The following is an 18,296-nucleotide window of genomic DNA, read 5'->3' as shown; positions in this document are numbered from 1 at the left end:
ACAAATCTAAAAATAACTCTAGTTAATATCTATATTCAAACATAACTTAAATTTTTAATTTAAAAAGAAATACACAATTCGTTTTTCTTACTTTTTTTTAGTTCATTAAAAAAAAGTCTATGTTTGTATATTTCACCTATTTTTATTTTAAGATTACAATTTTTTTAAAAATTTCATCAAATTAAAATGAAGGAAGTATTTTTTATTTATTTTAAATTTCAGGATTTTTATGTCGAAACGTCACTGAAAGAAAGTGACCAGTTTTTCAAAGATACTCTGGAAGGATTTCACAACCAGGCAAAATAGAATGGTGAATCCGTAAATCAATGAAAAATCAAGGGCATAGTGTCAATCAATTCACAAGCCAACAAAAACACGAAAACGAATTGGGTGGGATGAAATGAAAGATGAGGGGGAGAGAGAATCGAAGGAAGACGTGAGAAGTTCGCCGGAGGCATCGAAAGCCACACAATAAAATAGACGAAGGAGAAAGAAAGAAGAATCTCCGTCTTTAATGGCTGCCGCCTCAGCTAGAGTTTTTCTCGCATCTCGTCTAGCAGACCTCTCACTGAAGCCACAGCAACATCCTCCCCACCTACCCCCTCCTTTTACCCACCACCTCCTCATCCGTCCGCTGCTTCCTTCTCTTTCCGCTTCCAGCAGAAGGCGTCCGTCCGTCAACTGCCTTATTTCCGGCGTAGACGGCGGCGGTGTTTCGGACGACTTCGTTTCCACCAGGAAATCTGGCTTCGGCAGCGAATTCTCTGTTATAGCTAATATGCTCAAGAGAATTGAACCGTTAGACACATCTGTTATATCCAAAGGCGTTTCTGATGCTGCTAAGGACTCAATGAAACAGACGATTTCTACTATGTTAGGCTTGCTCCCTTCAGATCAATTCTCAGTCACTGTTCGGTTTTCTAAACGCCCTCTCGATCGCCTCATTGTTTCTTCTATAATTACCGGGTACCTAATCTCTTAGTTTTTATTTATGCACAAACTTATAAACAGTGATTGTTAATTTGTTAAAGTTTTGGATCAATCTGAATAAGTCGTGGTGTGTTCAATTGGTGGTAGTTATACGTTGTGGAATGCGGAGTACAGGATATCCTTGATTAGAAATTTTGATATCCCGTCGGATAATTTGAAAGGCTTCAACTCAGCGGAGGAGAATGTGAGCTCAGGGTCAAAGAGCGAGGGTATAGAGGGGGGAGAAAGCGGAGTTGGTGTAAATATGTCTGCTGCGGATTCAGAGAGAATAGATATTCAAGCTCTTGGGAAATTATCTACGGAAGCTCTGAAATATGTTCAGCAATTAGAAGAAGAACTCTCATCAGTCAAGCAGGTGAAATTCTTCCTCTTTTGAAATCTATTCAAGCTACTATCAGTGTTTGATTATTTGCGAACTATTGGCTTGTCATTTTTTAGTTACAGAACACATTTAGTTACTTCAGCAGTGTTCTGGTATCTGGTATAGAGTTTGTGTGGAGGTTTATGATATCGATTAACAAATATTTGTGGCATTTCAACTCTTGTTTATGGATTAATCTAAGTATTTTAACTCAATATGTTAATTGAATATGCCACTTCAGTATCGTGTTACCCACTTGTGGGATTTCACTTGGTATGTTGTTGTTGTATTGATAAATGTCCATCTGATGATTTTCGGAATACTAGCTACTCCATTATGGGTTAAATTTGAGAGGTGAAAGAGTTGTCAACCACTGAAGTTATCAAGTTTGTTTGGCTGAAGTGCTTGCCTCATTTAGGAGTCTCTTCATTGTATAAGTTCCATTATGGGCATTCTACTGCCAAGAGTAGTCTAAACCAAAAGCTATTTGGATGCTTTCATGGGTGCAAAACTTAATTAGTATGAAATTTTAGATACTTTACACATTTGTTAGTTAAGCATGTAAATTTTCTTTCTACTAAGCTCTCAAAGTAGAGATTATTAATTATTTTACTAAAATTATGAATTATTGGCTCTGCAAAAAAGTTGGTGGATGGAGTAAGGTTACTAGCAGTTATATTTGTTACAGGTCATTATTTTAGGAAAGTAATCATTCAAAGTTCCACTTGTGCATAAATCAAATTTCTGGAAGAGTACTGTCTAAGCCCTGCTTTCTGCAGTTCATGCTTGAAGCATGAGCTTAATCATTGAATAATTTTCAGTTGCAAATTATTTTGATAATAATAAATGGAAATTGCCTAGTAGAGTTGGTCCATAGAGGAATTGAAAGATTTATTGCAACTCATCTATTTAGATTTGAATTGGAAAATCGGGCCCAAATTCTTTTTAACTAGGCTCTATATTCTGGTCAATGATTTATTGATAGACAGCATGTATGTTTGAGTTGCAAATTAGGACATTATCAGATTGAGCAAGTAAAGAATTTCTTTTCTGAAAGCAAGTTAAAGAAATTTTTTTCTGAACACACAAGGCATATGGATAAAGATATTATCTGGTAGTTCATAGCATCAGCCATGGCTGAAGTTTTCTACGTCTTCCCCGTTCTTCTCCCTGTTGTTTTTATAAATATGCTGGGGTTGAGTGTGTTGCTACTTGATTAGCACCAAGTTTTATCTATGCATAATTTAATTAATAGTGCTACTTCCGCTTTGTTTATGAAAAATCAGATCTTTGCCTAGACCAAACATTTAGCCGCTGGCTAATCATGTTACTTGAACTCGTACTCTTGAGTTTCTTCAATAAATGAGCTTTTGAATTTGAGTATGTAAGATTGAGACAGTGTACTAGTCTCATTGTCCATTTAAAGGTGTCATTTTCTTAGTCATTGTTCAGCCTCACGAAATGTTGTACAACTGAATTCCATAGGGTACAAACTTGCTCATCGAAACTGATGATTTCTTGGCCCTTTCTTGAGTGGCGCATTTCTGTCTGATGATCTTGATCTGACATTACAAGTAAAAGCTTCAGTTACATGTTATACTGATCCTTCTCTGTTCCTCTCAGGAACTGCATTCCCAGCAACAGGAAAATTTGCAAATGGAGTATATCAACGGAAGTAACAATAATTTGCTGGAATACCTTCGGTCATTGGAGTCTGACATGGTATTGTTGTTATTTGTATGTCATACTGTGTGAATCCCATGAGGTTAATTCTTGATGTGTCTTCTGCTGGAACAGGTGACTGAACTATCTAGACCATCATCCTTTGAGGTGGAGGAAATTATTAAGGAACTCACTCAAAACATATTGCAAATATTTTTCAAAGAGGACGACATTAACAAAGAAGAAGATCCTAATTTTAGTGGTGCCAAAGACTACCAAAGTAGTGACACCGAATTATGCAATGCAATAGGCACTTCTCGGGATTACTTGGCAAAACTACTTTTCTGGTTAGTAACGTGACATCTCTCTGTTATTTATTCCTTTATCCCTTGTAGTCACCAACTGTCTGAGCTTTTCTCAGATATCCTCTAGCTTTATCTGAAGTAATTCTTATGAGTAGGTCAATAAAGCAACTTTGTAATTGGCAGGTGTATGTTATTGGGCCATCATTTGAGAGGATTGGAGAACAGATTGCATCTAAGTTGTGTTGTCGGCTTGTTATGAGCTTGGGAAGTACAAAGAGGGATGTACATTCTACTTCTCTTTTACTCCCCTTCTCTTTTTCTCTTTCTAGCTCTATTATTTTCTGTTATTTATATAAGAATAATCCACATATCCTGTAAAATTTTGTTCTTGCAAGTCGCAAGTAATTGTATGGGAGGGTGTACTGTTCAAAATGATAAATCCATTTCTCAGATCCTCTTTTCCTTGACAGCGTAAATTGATCAAGTACACTCAATATGATGCATGCAGTTTGCAGCTGATAGTTGATTCTAACTTGCATAATCCTTTAGCAAATCTAATGTACGATAATGATAGTGTAGGTTGAAATAGAAGTGTTCACACTTCACACAGGATTTAAAATGGTTGGTGAAAAGTAGTTTTTGTTGGCCAAAAAAGAAGGGAAATGCTGCTTTGATTGATAAAGTCGTCTATACCAATTAAGGGTTTATTTATTGACTCATGGGGTTAGGTGGAATTATAATACTAGCGTTGTTAGAATAGTGAGAGTAATGTTTATCTTAATATTGTGGCAGGTGTTCCAAAACTTCATTTTATATTTGGTATCAAGATACAAGTGATCTAGACCCCAAGCCTCATTTATGAGATTTCATTGGATATGTTATTGTTGTTATACCAGCGATCTAGAATTAATATTTCTCGACAGAAGAAGTATCTTTTCTAAACATGTTAAATAAATGATGCATCAGTTAGAACAAATGTATTTTGTGGAGGAAGAAACTAAGCACAAATAATACTTTAATATTCAATAGTAAACACATTATGTCAAACATAAAATGATGTATTGTATAAATATTGGTGGTGGATCTTCATCCAATAGGCAGATTATTAGTGGCAATAAACTTCAGCCATCCATTTATTGATTTCCAAATGTCTCCTTAATTGAACCTTGAACCAATACAATAGGCAGGTTGTCAAGGGCAAAAAAAATTCTAAATCTTGTACAAAACTCTGTTCCTAGAATGTGTATCATTAACTATTCAATGAACTCCAATTATGACTTCAAAATCATGGAGCTGAAACCATTTTCACAAGGGAAATTATATCTTACAATATTATCAAAGATTAAAAAGAAAATATCAAGTAAAAATTCTGATAATCACAAAAATAATGGAAGAATAATTGCTTTACAAAAATAATTTGCTCTTATACACGAACGAAATCGCTCACAGGGGACTCATCAAAATCTCCCCTGTACTTGACACTGGATCTAAGTTCTCACTTCTTTCCAATGTAGAAAAAGAATCAAAAAATTATCGGGAAAGAGTTTTAACTTGTAATGCTTAAACAAGCATCGCTCTTTGCTCTTGCTCGTCAAAAGAATCAATTGAGCCAAGCCTATACAGATCATAAGGTACCCACAAAAGATCAACTGGACAAGGATTCCTTTGATCAAGCCTCACCCAAGGTTTCCCTTTACCACTCCAATGCAACAAACTAACTGGACCTGGATGCAATGTTCTACAACTATTCACCAAATTATCTCCACCAAGCCCATGTTGATTCCATCTATGATCAATTCCTTCAATTTCCCCTCCAAATACCAACATAAATGGTGGCAATGATCCCAATTCATAAATCCTCTTCTCCTTCTGTATCTTCATCCATTTCTCAATCTTTACAGTATAATCCCCTTTTCTCCATTTCCCCAAATCCATAACCATCACCCCTGTATTGAAATAACAAGGCTTTTTCCCTTCAAACACCTTTGAGAGTTTCGAGTCAGACCAAAAATTGTCCGTAAAATATGTTCTGAAATTTGCTTGACAGTATTCTGGAGCTCCAATAATTCTCGAACCAGTTAAAGAAATTAACCATAACTTTTGGATGTCATCAACTAAAATAACATCAGAATCAAGATAAATTACCCTTTCAACACACGGTTCGATAATCTCAGCTAAATATGTTCTAGCATAGTTCAATGGATTGTCAAGAGCTTGACGAATCGAAGATGATATCAATTTCTTCACACGAAATTCATCAAAGATGTAAACTTTGAAACTCAGAGATGGAAATATGAACTTCACCATCTGTCTCAGTTCTTGAAAATGGGAATCCTTGGAGGCCACAAAATGGAAATAAACGTTTTCTGGACAAGATGAATGCTTGAGAACAGAGTGAACTGCTGCTACTGAACCTCTAAAATATTGGACATCAAGAGTCATGGCTACATGTATCAAATTTGGGTCACAAATTAACAAATTCGACTCTAAAATTGGGCATTCTTGACTATTACGATACTCTGGAGATTCAACATAGCTCAAATACCCATCATTCTTTGTATTTCTGGGCTTCTCAAGAAAACCTCTGATAGCACTTGCCGGAACTAGAAGCACAGAAATCGACACAAACAGAACAAAAATGAGTTTTTTAGAAAGAATCATAGCAAAAAAAGGGAAGAAATTTGAATCGAAGGGAAGAAGAAGAAAGAATGTTTGTTAAAGTAAACACGTTTTCAAGTTTTGTGAGAGGTTGAGATATATATAGATGTTCAGATTTTGGACGAGTATTTGCCTTATTGGTCGTATGGCGTGTTGGGACTTTGAAAAGTTTTAGGAAAACACAAACGCGTTAGGAGAATATTAATTATAATATATGTTTTTATATGTTGTGGAAAGATTCTAGGTTAATTAGCACATCATCCCACAAAAAAAATAAGTAAATAGAGAAGAAGTGTATAATTGATATATAGATCTCAAGTAATCCTAAATTTACAGTAAAAAGATTTTTCAATATATTTTCTTTTCCCGAATAAATTAGGATAATAGAGAAAAAGTGTATAATTGACTAAGAATTCCTAGCATATTGATCTAAAATAGTCATAAAATCTATAAGAATAAGGTACTCCCAATTCTATTTGGATGATATATTTTTCTTTCTTGAATATAGTACGATAATGGGTTTCCTAAAATTATTTTTCTTGATATATAGGACAAAAAAGTCAAAATATAATTACAATTTACTATTATTCTTCTAGAACTACATTTGGTTCTTTAATGTTGTTTCGAGGAACGTAAAGGTGAAATGTTTGGTGTTAGGTTCGGTCCGGTTCAGTGAATCGGTCCACGCATCAATGCCAAAGTAATTTATACTAATATGGTAATTTTAAAGTTGACGCTTTTTCTTTCGTGCAATAATTAGAATTAAACCTAATTGCTGACCTGATTAGATAATGAAGTTAAAGAAATTGACTTAAAGTGTTGGTTTATATTTAGAAGTTAAAATCTTTTTAAGAATTGCATTCCGTAAATAATTTTTCATTTTATTATTTAAGCTATATTTAATTTTTTTAAAAATTATGTAACTAGTAGTCAATGTTGATAAACTTTAGATAAAAATTTGTCAAGTCTCCTCCGTTGCAGTTTTTCTCTTTCTTCTTCTTCCTTCGTCCTTGCATTCTATATATCCATTATAACAGCTAAAGAAATTACATTTGGAGAAATATTAGAAAAAAATCCATTTATTTTATGTGTGATTTGAAGAGAAGTAAATGTGCAGTGAAAATATGTGAGCGTTTCTATTTACATCTGACTAGTTCACATGAACGCTGGGGGTGGTTTTGTTTTACTCCCGATACAGTTTTACTTGTTAATTTTGTACGTTTTAAATAATAAATATTAATATTATTTAATATATAAGTTTAAATTTTTAAAAAATAATTTGAAGAATAAATAATAAATATAAAAAATAATAATTATCTTTCTGAATACATCTAAAATAAACAATAAAACTAAAAAAATATTTTTAAGATGATAAATAAATATAAGCAAACCAAGTAATGTGTGTTTCTTCGTAAGAGTTGTCCCCCAACCCCACCACAAAAAATAAAATTAAAAAAATTACAAAATTATTTGTCGATTATATTAAAAATAGATATTTATTTTTATTTATATTAGTTTAAAAAAATCAGGAAATAATTTAGCGCTCAATTAATTATTTATCTTATTATTCCTAGCACGTTTTTCATAATTTTGAATTTACTTTATTTAAAGAGTGATATAGTAAATTTATTATTTTATCAATTATTTCTTAAAAAATGTGTTCAAGTTAAATATGAACAAATAAAATTACCCGGCTGGAGCACTATTTGTTTTTGCTAATTTCCTATTGTGGAGCATACATTTTTCTTATTTGTCAACTATATATGTACGTCTAAAATTTGTGATTATTCTATCCAAGTCATGGCTCAGTTTGTCTCATGCCTGTGTGCACAGAGATGATAATTTCCTATTATTCTTGTTGCTCCACTTCATTATGATAAAATTACGTTTTTGACATGAAGCGCTTTACTTTTCAATGTAAAATTTTTAGACGCAAATTCAAATTTAATCAAATTTTAATATGTGTATCAAATATCGTCTCACTTATTCTTCTCTAAAAAATTTATTGCATTGAAAAAATAAGAAAAATTTAAAATCGTTTAAATTTTGCTAGGAGAAAAGAATTTGTCAAAAATGTCCTCATCGTATTAGAAATGACTCAAAAATATCCTCTTTCCTCCTATTGAATCAGAAATGCTCTCCTTCCACGTATCGAATCAATTTTGCCCCGAACAATATTTCCAGACTTAAAATTACCTCTCAATTAGTTGCACAATTATATTGCAAACATAATATTTTTTTTAAATCACTTCTAATAACGAGAATGTATCTCACGTTCAAAAGATGAAAGTTGCTGAAATGAGAATGTTAAGATGGATGTGTGGTCATACCAGGAGCGACAAGATAAGAAATGAGGCTATTCGGGACAAGATAGGAGTGGCCTCGGTGGAAGACAAGATGCGGGAAATGCGACTGAGATGGTTTGGGCACGTGAAGAGGAGAGACACAGATGCCCCAGTGCGGAGGTGTGAGAGGTTGGCCATGGATGGTTTCAGAAGAGGTAGGGGTAGGCCGAAGAAGTATTGGGGAGAGGTAATTAGACAGGACATGGCGCAGTTACAACTTATCGAGGACATGACCTTAGATAGGAGAGTGTGGAGGACCCACATTAGGGTAGAAGGCTAGTTCATAGTCTCGTTGTTCTTCCTTGTTAGTAGGCGTATTAGCGCATTATAATTCCTTGCGGTCTGTTTTCTGTTACAATCTGTTACAATCTATTACTTTTTGTACGTTGATAGCTCTATTGTATCTGGATTGCTTTCGTTATTTGCTTAGCTTTGAACTTTTTATCCTTATCTGACTTCTTTTATGATTTTACTGAGCCGAAGATATTTCGGAAACAGCCGTCCTACCTTGATAGGAGTCAGGTCTGCGTACACTTACCCTCTCCAGACCCACGTGTGGAATTTCACTGGGTTGTTGTTGTACTTCTAATATCGAGAACATTTTTGATTCCGTAAAAACAATGCACGGCGTTCATTTTTCTCGTTGTTGTCCCTTTCGACAGACTGTGTAGCTTGTGGTCACAGCCATGTTCTATTGGATTTTTTTTTCGTGCAAATCGAGTGAACAAAAAACATCAAACAAACAAATACTAGTGGCAGTTTTTTATTCCAGTATTCCGCCTAGTGTCCAATATCCATATTGCCCCCAGATTTGTTCCACATAAAACTCAAGAAGCAAAACGCAAAAGAGAGATCATCTTCATCCTCGGTAATAATAGTGATAGATTACCACTTCAGATTGTACCCAGGCGAGAGCAAATTGCTCTCGAGTTAGAGAACCTCTATTGAGTCAACAATTACTACACCTCAATTCCAAAAAAGTAAATCATATGAATCATCACAGATCATGTGGCTGTCAAAACCAATAAGTATTATACATGTTGGGAGTACTAAGGGTAAAAAAAGTAAAGAACCAACAAACAGATGAATATTTGGAATGAAAAAGCATTTGTCAATAAGGCAATAAACCTTCTATTTTTCAGCAAAAGGTATAGGAATCCAAATGTATGCTCTGTACAAAGCCAGGGCAAACAAACCCCACTGTATAAAGCCTTTTCACTTATACTAGATTCAACTAATTTATCACTATAATCTAGGAAGCCTAGCTGCTAGAAAACTTGATCAGCTCATAGGGACACTAGCACAGAGTTTACTCCCGAGGAGGAAACGAAATATGGCTCCTTTGTGATCCCAAGCAAGCAGATTCAAGTAACACAGCTTACAAGATACAATTTATGGCGGAAAACCATATTTACAAAAGAATGGCCCAAATGCCATTGACACATGCGCTCACAAGATATACACTTTAACTGAGAAACCCTCACTCATGAATCCTTGTATCTTAGAGTGAAGTTGTTTTCAAGAGAATGCTACCATCAAAGCATCAGACCAATTGCCCAAGTAAGTAGTTGGACCGATAACCCAAGCAATACTGGAGTATAGAAACCTGTTGGAGTCACAGCTAGAAAAGATGTTCTTTGAAGTGACACTAAATCCCATGATGTTAATGTACTTTTAAAGAGATGGTCTAAACCTTGTTCAACATCCAGGTTGACCAAGGCCATGTATCATCATCATAAAGATGACATCAGAACACGATGGAACCGTTCAACTCTAGCCTGGTAAGGACATGACAATCTACCAGCTGAAACTTTTCTTCTTTTACCACCCTGGCGGAAAAAGAAGTCCTCTGTGTCAAGCACATATGATATCTGCAAGGATTTATCATGTCAACGGAGGAATCTTCAGCAAACTATTATTAAATATTTCAAGTAGAAGTATAGTTGGGAATTAATGAAGTGGACGAGAAATCAGGAAGACATAATAATGTTAACAAGAATAACTCATTTACCTTCGATGAATTTGAAGCCATCTTGCATTCCAAACCATTTACAAGAATAACATGTTCCATTGCCATGCACAAAGCAGTTGATTCATCATGGTCGGCACGTTTCCGCTTATTTCTGTGGATTATGGAAACAAAACGATCAGACAAGGAAAGCAATGGATGTCAAGTCAAATTACCACTCAATCACAGAGCAGACTCATGTGCATCCCCAACCCTCTCCAAAAGAATCTTTGCTTAGTTTATTCATAATATCCTACTACTTAATATTTGAGACTGATGCACTGCATTTCTAAACTAAATATTAGACTGTTACGTAATTACCTCTTCAGCAGAACTGCCGAAGACTCCTTTTTCCCATGTTTAACCGACAGATAATCATTGTGCAGATAACTTGCAAAATTAGGATCTACAGCAACTGCAACTACTTCAGACTTGTCAGCTCTATCATCCATCAACTGGATGGACAGATGGGTAGGCAAAGACGTCTACAACACACACACAAAAAAAACAGTTTTTCAATGCACTTCAACTTCACCATATTCAACAGAAAAGGGGAAAAAAAAGGGACATAACTACTCAGGAACTTACACATTCAAACCGGTAAATGCTGTCCTCCTGGAGGAGGACATGAGCATTTTCATAATAAGCTGAATCAACAAACTTCTCAGGTTTCCTTAATCTTTCATATTCATATAACTGAAGCAGCTTACAGTCCAGCTCATCACTCGAGACTGTTTGAAGCTGAAGCAGAAATAAACGAAATTACATTCTAAGAATACCTAGTTGTGGCACATCAAATCAAATTCAGATAAAGGAGAACAAGGATACCTGTTTGACCAGTTTATATATCAACTTGTCCACCGTGAATAGCACATACGACTGATTTCCAATGATTGATCGGCAATCATCCTCGAACTTTGAATTCTCTGCAGAACCATCGAGCAAACTATGCAGCGCACTCATGAATCTGCAAGCACATCCATTGTCCTCAAAAACAAAGTTACTGCAAGGCTAGTATAACTGCAAGCGAAGAAGAATTGCAACCTACCTGTCATAGGGAATAGAACCAGTATCCTTTCCAGTTCTGCATTTTGACTCAGACGATGCTGAATTCAGCTTTGCTGATAATAATCTTTCATATAGAATCTAGAAAAAAGAGAAAGAAGAAAAAAAAACAGAGCTTAGACATCCACATGTCAAAATTACACAGAAGAAATGGCTTGAAAGGGGGCTTCAGATTTAACCACTGCAAACTAGAAAATTGAACTTGAAGGTGAATCTCCTTACCTGCTGTAGCCTAAAAAGCACATAGAATGTCTCATTTCCGTAGAATACCTGCGGGTGCTTCACCACTCCCTCATATACAGGTGAAGCCACATATTTTGTAAGTGGCTTTGAAGTAAGCAAAACCCGATCAGACATTTGCAATACATTGCTATCACCTCCAGCATAGTGTGCTTCACTCGTCCCCTCAGCCTCACCTTCACTCTCAGCTTTGCCATCAAGTTCATCATGCTCTCCGTCGTCCTCTTCCTCATGCTCTTCTCGAGAGCACTCATCAGCAGCAGACTCACTGCCAGAAACATCTTCTTCAGCCTCAGAAACATTTTCACTATCTTCATCATCAGCATCTGCATCATTTTCACCAGCAGCATCCTGAGAACCGATCTCTTCAGCACCTCTGGTTTGATATTGCCCACTTCCATTGTGCGAGGCACCACTTCGAAAGGCAACAAAGTTGTCCTCTTCAAAATCACCATTAGGTGATAATTCACCCTCTTCTTTCTCATTTTTACAGGGATCAGCTGAATCGTCATTGTACCCATTAATTGTAGAGCCTTCTGCAAACCCTCCATTACCCAATGGAATCAATCTTGAAGTATCATTCTGTTTCACAAAGAAAAATCGTGCCTTAATGATAAGTAGTAAAGATGATTAGCACTAACCAAAATTGACACAATTCAGAGTCTCATACCTCTGATGCTGGCACATTATCGATGTTAGACTTGGATACTTGACCATCGTCAGAAGCACCATTACCCTGTCTTGTGCCACATCCTGGATTTAAAAAAAGCATCAGGTATTCTATGTTTTGGCTAAAAACACAAACAGTTTGAGAAATTGGAACAGGTTTAGACTTGCTGAGGTACATATATACCTGAAGTGATTTCCACTCTTCCATGAACAGTATCTGCTCCCATAGCAGGAGCTGCATCAGAACTAGTTAGGTGCTCACCATTCACTGCCAAACCATCTTCTTTGGGGAGAGCATCTGCATTTGCAAAACTTGTCCTAGAAGAATTTACTTGCAGGGGGGAAGCATTAGCATCTCTGTTGCTGATAACTTTTGAGTGTTTAGAATTCCTAGTAATAGCATCGGCACTAGGACTGCCATCACTTTCACCAATGCTAGTTCCATCAACTTTTGGACCATGCTGCTTCAATAAGACATCATTCTCAGTGGCCTCTGAGTCATGAGGACGACAAGGAACACCCAAGATTGGCTCAACAAAGTTGGTCCATAACCCCAGTACTTTATCTAGTTGCTCTTTGGAGGAGCAAACTTCTTCACACGAATACTTGATAAGTTTATACAAGTCTTCATGAAGCTCAGAGTCCATATAATCAAACTCAAGATTTGGGGTTATAGGATGTCTACTTCCAGCAGAAATAGAAAGAATCGTGTCATCTTCTTTCTGCTTTTTCTCCTTAATTTCTTTGATCTCCGCCAGCAAGGCTGTTCATCGGACACATGAAAGTCAACAAAACAAGAAACAGAAACTGACCTAGAAGGATCTATCTTGGAAAAGAAAGGCAGAACTAAGAAATCCCTGAGCTCCAGCGAGAAAGGCAGAAAGTTATATACATGAAAAACTGCAGATAGAAAGGCTAGCATGTATGAAGTGAGTTAAAATACGATAAACCAAAGCTTGAAACGTTGATTTGGAAGAATCAGATTCAAATCTGATGATATTTGTAACAACGAAAAGTAAAGTAATGTCAGAAGAGCACATATTAAATGATGTAATGATCAGCTGAAATAGCATCTTTCAGCTCCATAAGACTGAGAGTTACTCAAAAGTTACGAAGAATAGAAACAGAGGAAAAAGACCACTGCCAAAGCAAGATCATCACATATAAAACAAATGCTAGACTTACATTTTGAGCTAAGAGTCTTCGAATCTTGTTGCTTGAAGTAGAAACTTCGATGGTCAAGTGACTTATAATGGTTCTTAGCATAGATCTCAGACCAAACTTTGTTAAAATCTGTGCGACATTTGGTCCACTCCTCCTGTTTCTGCTTCAAGCGGGTCAGTATAACAGGCAGCGCATGAGAGGGGTTTTTACGCAGAATATCCACCGTATCCAGACCATGATCACCATAGATTCGTTCAATGCATCTTAAGTTTAAGACTACAAAATGTAAAAACTTTGTTTATCAACAGCTATATAGTTATGTATTTTAATGTAAACGACTGACACTGAATGGTGAAAACGCAGCCTGCTAACGTCTAAGTCAACATTGACAAACCTGTAAAGTGGTCCTCAACACGGAATGCCCCGCCAATTGAATTATCGTTAATGGCATTCAATAACTCTTCTACGCGCTTAGCAGTTGAACTCACTGACTCCAATAACATGTCTAGCTCAAACCTGATATTAAAAGACTCCAATCATCACTGACAAAAAGCAAGAGCAAAATCACAAAGATAATTTTCAAGAGAACTATTTCAGATGATTTGTTCCCACTGCTCCTTATTTATCAAGAAAACAGTAGCTTACAAGAGGAGTCGTGAGCTCATAGACCTTAAGATATATCCAGAAGATAGCTTGTCAGACTCTTCCTCTGAAATTGATTCCGCGGGGGGGGGGGGGGGGGGGGGGGGGGGAGGGGGGGCTTAACATAGGAAAAGACTTACCTATCATCTTCACAACGAAACAGGCTTTCTTCATACTGATTTCTGCGCATGTGCTTGAAAGAGTAGTCCTCACTCCCTGAAGTCACAGATACCCAATGATCATTTAAAACCAGAGCTCCAAGCTCTGATTTTTGGCTTGCTGTAGGTATTGGATACTGCAGAATAAAGATATTAACAAATCTGTGTCAAGACATGATCCATAGAGATTGAGATTCTTCTAGCTATGATCATATTAAGAAAACCAATAGATCAATGTCCTACATCATCAGGGAGAAGCCGGTAGCTAGGCGTGCAGCGTTTGCAGTTTGAGAGGTCAAGTTCTTGGATGGATTTTCCCCAGTATTTCTCCTTGAATCGGTCCTTTTCTTTAGCTCCATCAGTTTCACGCTTCTGCTCTTTGTCTTTCCCATCGTCCTTTAGTAACTTGGAAGCATGCCCATCATTCCACCTACTCTTCCTCATAACACCTTCAAGAAATCCATCTGTAAAGCAGGAACCCAATCAGAATGTAATCACATATATGTGACTCAACAGATTTACCCATCATGAAATTTCAAGACTTACCATCTTGTTCGCAACGCTCTAGAAATTCACCGAAACCTTCCAAAAGATCAGGATGTTTTCCAAGCAGATCAGCAACCTGAGATGAGCATGATTTCAAATTCCAGACTGACTTGTATATTATTTCAAAGATATTAGTACCACAAAAACCAGTAAAACAGGGATTCAGTTCATTTTCCACCTCAACTAGGAGGGGACCCATTTTCCAGTCAAAAGAGAGGATATATTTAGCATAAATGGATCTAGCCCTAGCATACCATCAGAACCATTTTGCAGCATCAGCAGAGTAACAAATACTGTGTATGGAGAAGCCAAACGGAACCAAAGCAAACCATGGATAGCAGAAATTATAAACAAAGAATACCCTCACATAGGAGCAAAAAGGATTAACTAATTGCATGATAGACGTACCAAACTTTGTAACTCGGTCCTTGTAATTATTTCTGTGCTATAAATGTGAAGACATTTTAAGAATGCCTGATAATCAGTAGGACTTCGTAGTCTTTCCTTGACCTTTTCACAGAAACTGAATTCTTGGCTATACATATCTGGCAAGATCAAGCAAATCATATTAAAAGGTTAATGATCAGAACTCATCAACAGTCTATGCTGAAAAAAGATGCATACATCAAGAACACCAAAAATGAAAAGTGAAACCGCCTGAAAAGAAATTGGGAACATTTAGCAACTTCTAGGGAAGTTAAAAGCCCATGCAATACACCATGAATTAACACAAAGAAAATAGATGGCTTCACATCAGCTTTACCACAAACCATAGCCCTTAATGATGGAAGTTTTAATGCAGCACAACAAACACAGCTATTCAGACAATGGTAACCATGCACTCACTTTTCAGGGCATCTTTATCTTCATGAGGTCCTCCAAATGCTTCAACCTTCCGAGCAGATTTCTTTTTATCAGTGTGATGCTGCATGCTTAGATCTTCATTATTCTCATTATAAGGCTCTTTATAATCCTGATCATGAGTTCTTCTGTCCCTGTTCTCTTTTTCAGCACGTCTCTTTTGGTCTTTATGCAACTTCATCATTGTTTTGTCGTCGTCCAAATCAGGCCTCTCAATGCTAAGGTCTCTTTCAGCATAAGGACCAATAATCCTATCCCGACGGAAGCGCTTCAAAAACAACGGATTGAAGGAAGTGAGTATAGTTGTAGGGCAACCAGCACTAATAACCGAATAAAACAACCAGGAAAGAAAAGCAAAAAAGGAAAACCTTGTCCATGTGGGATTGCCTAAGCATGGGAACAGCTGAGCTCCTCTCATCATAACGATGGAATGAAGGCCTGCCAATTGAAGTTTGTGCTGCTGATGCAGCTCCTGAAGTATCTGGCAAGAACCTAGTGAACTCATCTAGTAAATCTGGATGGTTATTGAAAAGTACGGCAACCTACACATATGATATGACAAATAGTAACAAAAAATTAAAACATAAAGATCATCTATAATATCTATGTATCCCAATTTCAAAAAATTATTACCTCTTGGTACACCTCATCGATTCCCTTGTGCTCCTTCCTATACATGTTCAAAATGTCTAGGAAGGATTTGTACACATGATCATCATTTTGAAAACGTGTCTGCAGGAAATGATAACCCAGTAAGTTAGGACTAAAGTTTTTTAAAGAAGAAAAAGGCAGACCTCTATTGTTTAAACCGGAAGGTAACAGAAACGTAACCTTTATTTTGTTCACAAAGCTGATAGCTTCTTCAAACTCAACTTTCTTTGGAGGAGCTTCATCTTCATCATTGAGGGTTATTTCATAACCCTTGGGCAAGAAAGTGTTGAATCCAAGGATCAACCTAGGATGCCCTTTAAACAAGTCTTTCACTCTTGCTATGACACCAACAGTATCAATTCTGTGAAGAAAATATCATAGACTTATGGAATAAGTCCCACATCAAATCTGAATAGGAATGAAAATGAAACGAAGCAAATTAAATTAGCTAACCTTTGAGCCTTAAAGTCTTTCATAACATCAAGGAACATGTCATACTTATCCCTTTGGCTTTGAAACATTTCCTTGACTTCCTTCAAATAAGACAATGCATCACCAGTTGTCAGCTTTGGGTTACTAGCACCAGCTCCGCCAGCACTGCTGCCACCACCTCCTCCACCTGGACCACTTCCAGGAACTTGCGATGGACTGTAGCTTCATCCGGGAAAAAGAAAAAAAGAAAAACATTAAACAGAGAACCACAGCCAAAAGTTGCCAGTCAAATTTATTGTTGCGGACCTCTTCCCTCCATATGCTCCAATAGGGTTAAATTATACCCTCATCCACTTTAAACCAATGCTTATTTTTGGGCTAAAAGTAAAAGGTTTTGATAGTTATTCAAAATTGACAAAACCCTTGATTCGATATAACCAAATAAATAGTGGTTGTGTTGCTAAGTTAGAGCCTTTGCCCTAAAAATGAATTAACAGACAAACAAAAAGCAAACTAGACCACCCAAACAAACGCAATATGGGAAAGATACAATCTTTACCCTCAATCGTGCCTGATAATTCTGATTGGTGTAAGAAAAATGATAGGAAGTACTCTAAGACGCTACATAAGGCATAAAATGGCATCCAAATATTTTCTAGTCACAAAATCACACACCCTATAGAAACATAAACTAAAAATCACTGATTTACCAAGAATTAGCAAATTAATAGTTCATTCAAACTTGACAAATCCCTTGATTTGATACAACCAATAAATAGTGGTTATGTTGGTAATTTATAGCCTTTGCCCTAAAAATGAACTAATAGACAAACCAAAAACAAACAAGACCCACCCAAACAACCACAACAAGATCCAATCTTTATCTGACTGATAATTCTGAGTGATAAACAGAAATGATAAGACCTACTCTAATTCATCATTAGATATAACAGAAAATGCTCTGATCACAAATTTACACACATCACAGACCATATAGCAACTGAAAATCACTGATTTACCTAGAATTAACAAGAATTCAAGAAATTCAAAAAAAAATCCATCAAAACAAGTTATACATAAAAAAAAATCAAATGAACACAAGGACAAAGAAACTCACGATTCTCCGCGTGAAGAACCAAATGGCCGCTTAAATGAAGGGTTATCATACCCATCGTCTCTCAATCTTTTCATGCTGCAGAAAACAGAACATCAACAAGAAGTTTTTACAATCAAAAAAGAAAAAGAAAAAACCGAAAAAAAGGAAGAAAACTTGCTCCATTTTCCAAGAGAACTCACCTTTTGAAATTTTTCTCAGATTTTCTGAGGATAAAAAAACAAGAGTCTCAACAGATCTATCAACAAAAACAAAAGAGTTAATTCAATGGTTTAGATCAGAAAAAAAAACAATCTTTCTCCTCAATTCATTTTCTTTATGCCTTTTCCCTTTCCCTCCTCTTCGACTCACAAGAACTACAACACAGAAGACAAGTTTGAGAAACAAAGAGGTAAAAGGCGAAGAGGTGAGGCAAAAAAATAGAT

At 36.2% G+C, this 18,296-nt stretch overlaps 3 protein-coding genes across 4 annotated transcripts; 1 reads left to right on the top strand and 2 right to left on the bottom strand.

Moving 5' to 3' along the window:
• Positions 1–388: 388 nt before the first annotated feature.
• LOC129872194 (uncharacterized) lies at positions 389–3,770 on the top strand. Its single transcript, XM_055947085.1, has 5 exons — positions 389–966; positions 1,078–1,345; positions 2,975–3,073; positions 3,149–3,360; positions 3,502–3,770. Exons 1-5 carry the CDS (start codon positions 515–517, stop codon positions 3,575–3,577), a joined length of 1,107 nt encoding a protein of 368 aa, XP_055803060.1. The 5' UTR covers positions 389–514; the 3' UTR covers positions 3,578–3,770.
• An 826-nt stretch (positions 3,771–4,596) lies between these two features.
• On the bottom strand, positions 4,597–6,051 carry LOC129872195 (probable galacturonosyltransferase-like 10). The gene has a single exon (XM_055947086.1). It carries the CDS (start codon positions 5,977–5,979, stop codon positions 4,879–4,881), a length of 1,101 nt encoding a protein of 366 aa, XP_055803061.1. The 5' UTR covers positions 5,980–6,051; the 3' UTR covers positions 4,597–4,878.
• A 3,335-nt stretch (positions 6,052–9,386) lies between these two features.
• On the bottom strand, positions 9,387–18,296 carry LOC129872005 (paired amphipathic helix protein Sin3-like 2). Of its 2 annotated transcripts, none has more exons than XM_055946829.1 (22): positions 18,054–18,296; positions 17,875–17,949; positions 16,779–16,979; positions 16,506–16,686; positions 16,308–16,406; positions 16,043–16,216; positions 15,660–15,942; positions 15,222–15,358; positions 14,814–14,889; positions 14,511–14,731; positions 14,250–14,404; positions 13,862–13,983; positions 13,489–13,743; positions 12,488–13,066; positions 12,305–12,387; positions 11,617–12,216; positions 11,378–11,475; positions 11,158–11,296; positions 10,918–11,070; positions 10,651–10,814; positions 10,333–10,444; positions 9,387–10,192 (listed from the first exon to the last, which is right to left on the bottom strand). In XM_055946829.1, exons 2-22 carry the CDS (start codon positions 17,946–17,948, stop codon positions 10,055–10,057), a joined length of 4,044 nt encoding a protein of 1,347 aa, XP_055802804.1. In that variant the 5' UTR covers position 17,949; positions 18,054–18,296; the 3' UTR covers positions 9,387–10,054. The 2 variants fall into 2 exon arrangements, with proteins under 2 accessions (XP_055802804.1, XP_055802805.1); XM_055946830.1 differs by having other exon boundaries at positions 16,779–16,973.

The sequence above is a fragment of the Solanum dulcamara genome, chromosome 11 (genome assembly GCF_947179165.1).
Source record: "Solanum dulcamara chromosome 11, daSolDulc1.2, whole genome shotgun sequence".
NCBI classification, from domain to species: domain Eukaryota; kingdom Viridiplantae; phylum Streptophyta; class Magnoliopsida; order Solanales; family Solanaceae; genus Solanum; species Solanum dulcamara.
Note: the sequence above shows the minus strand (reverse complement) of the source record. Positions and strands in the feature narration are given on the sequence as shown.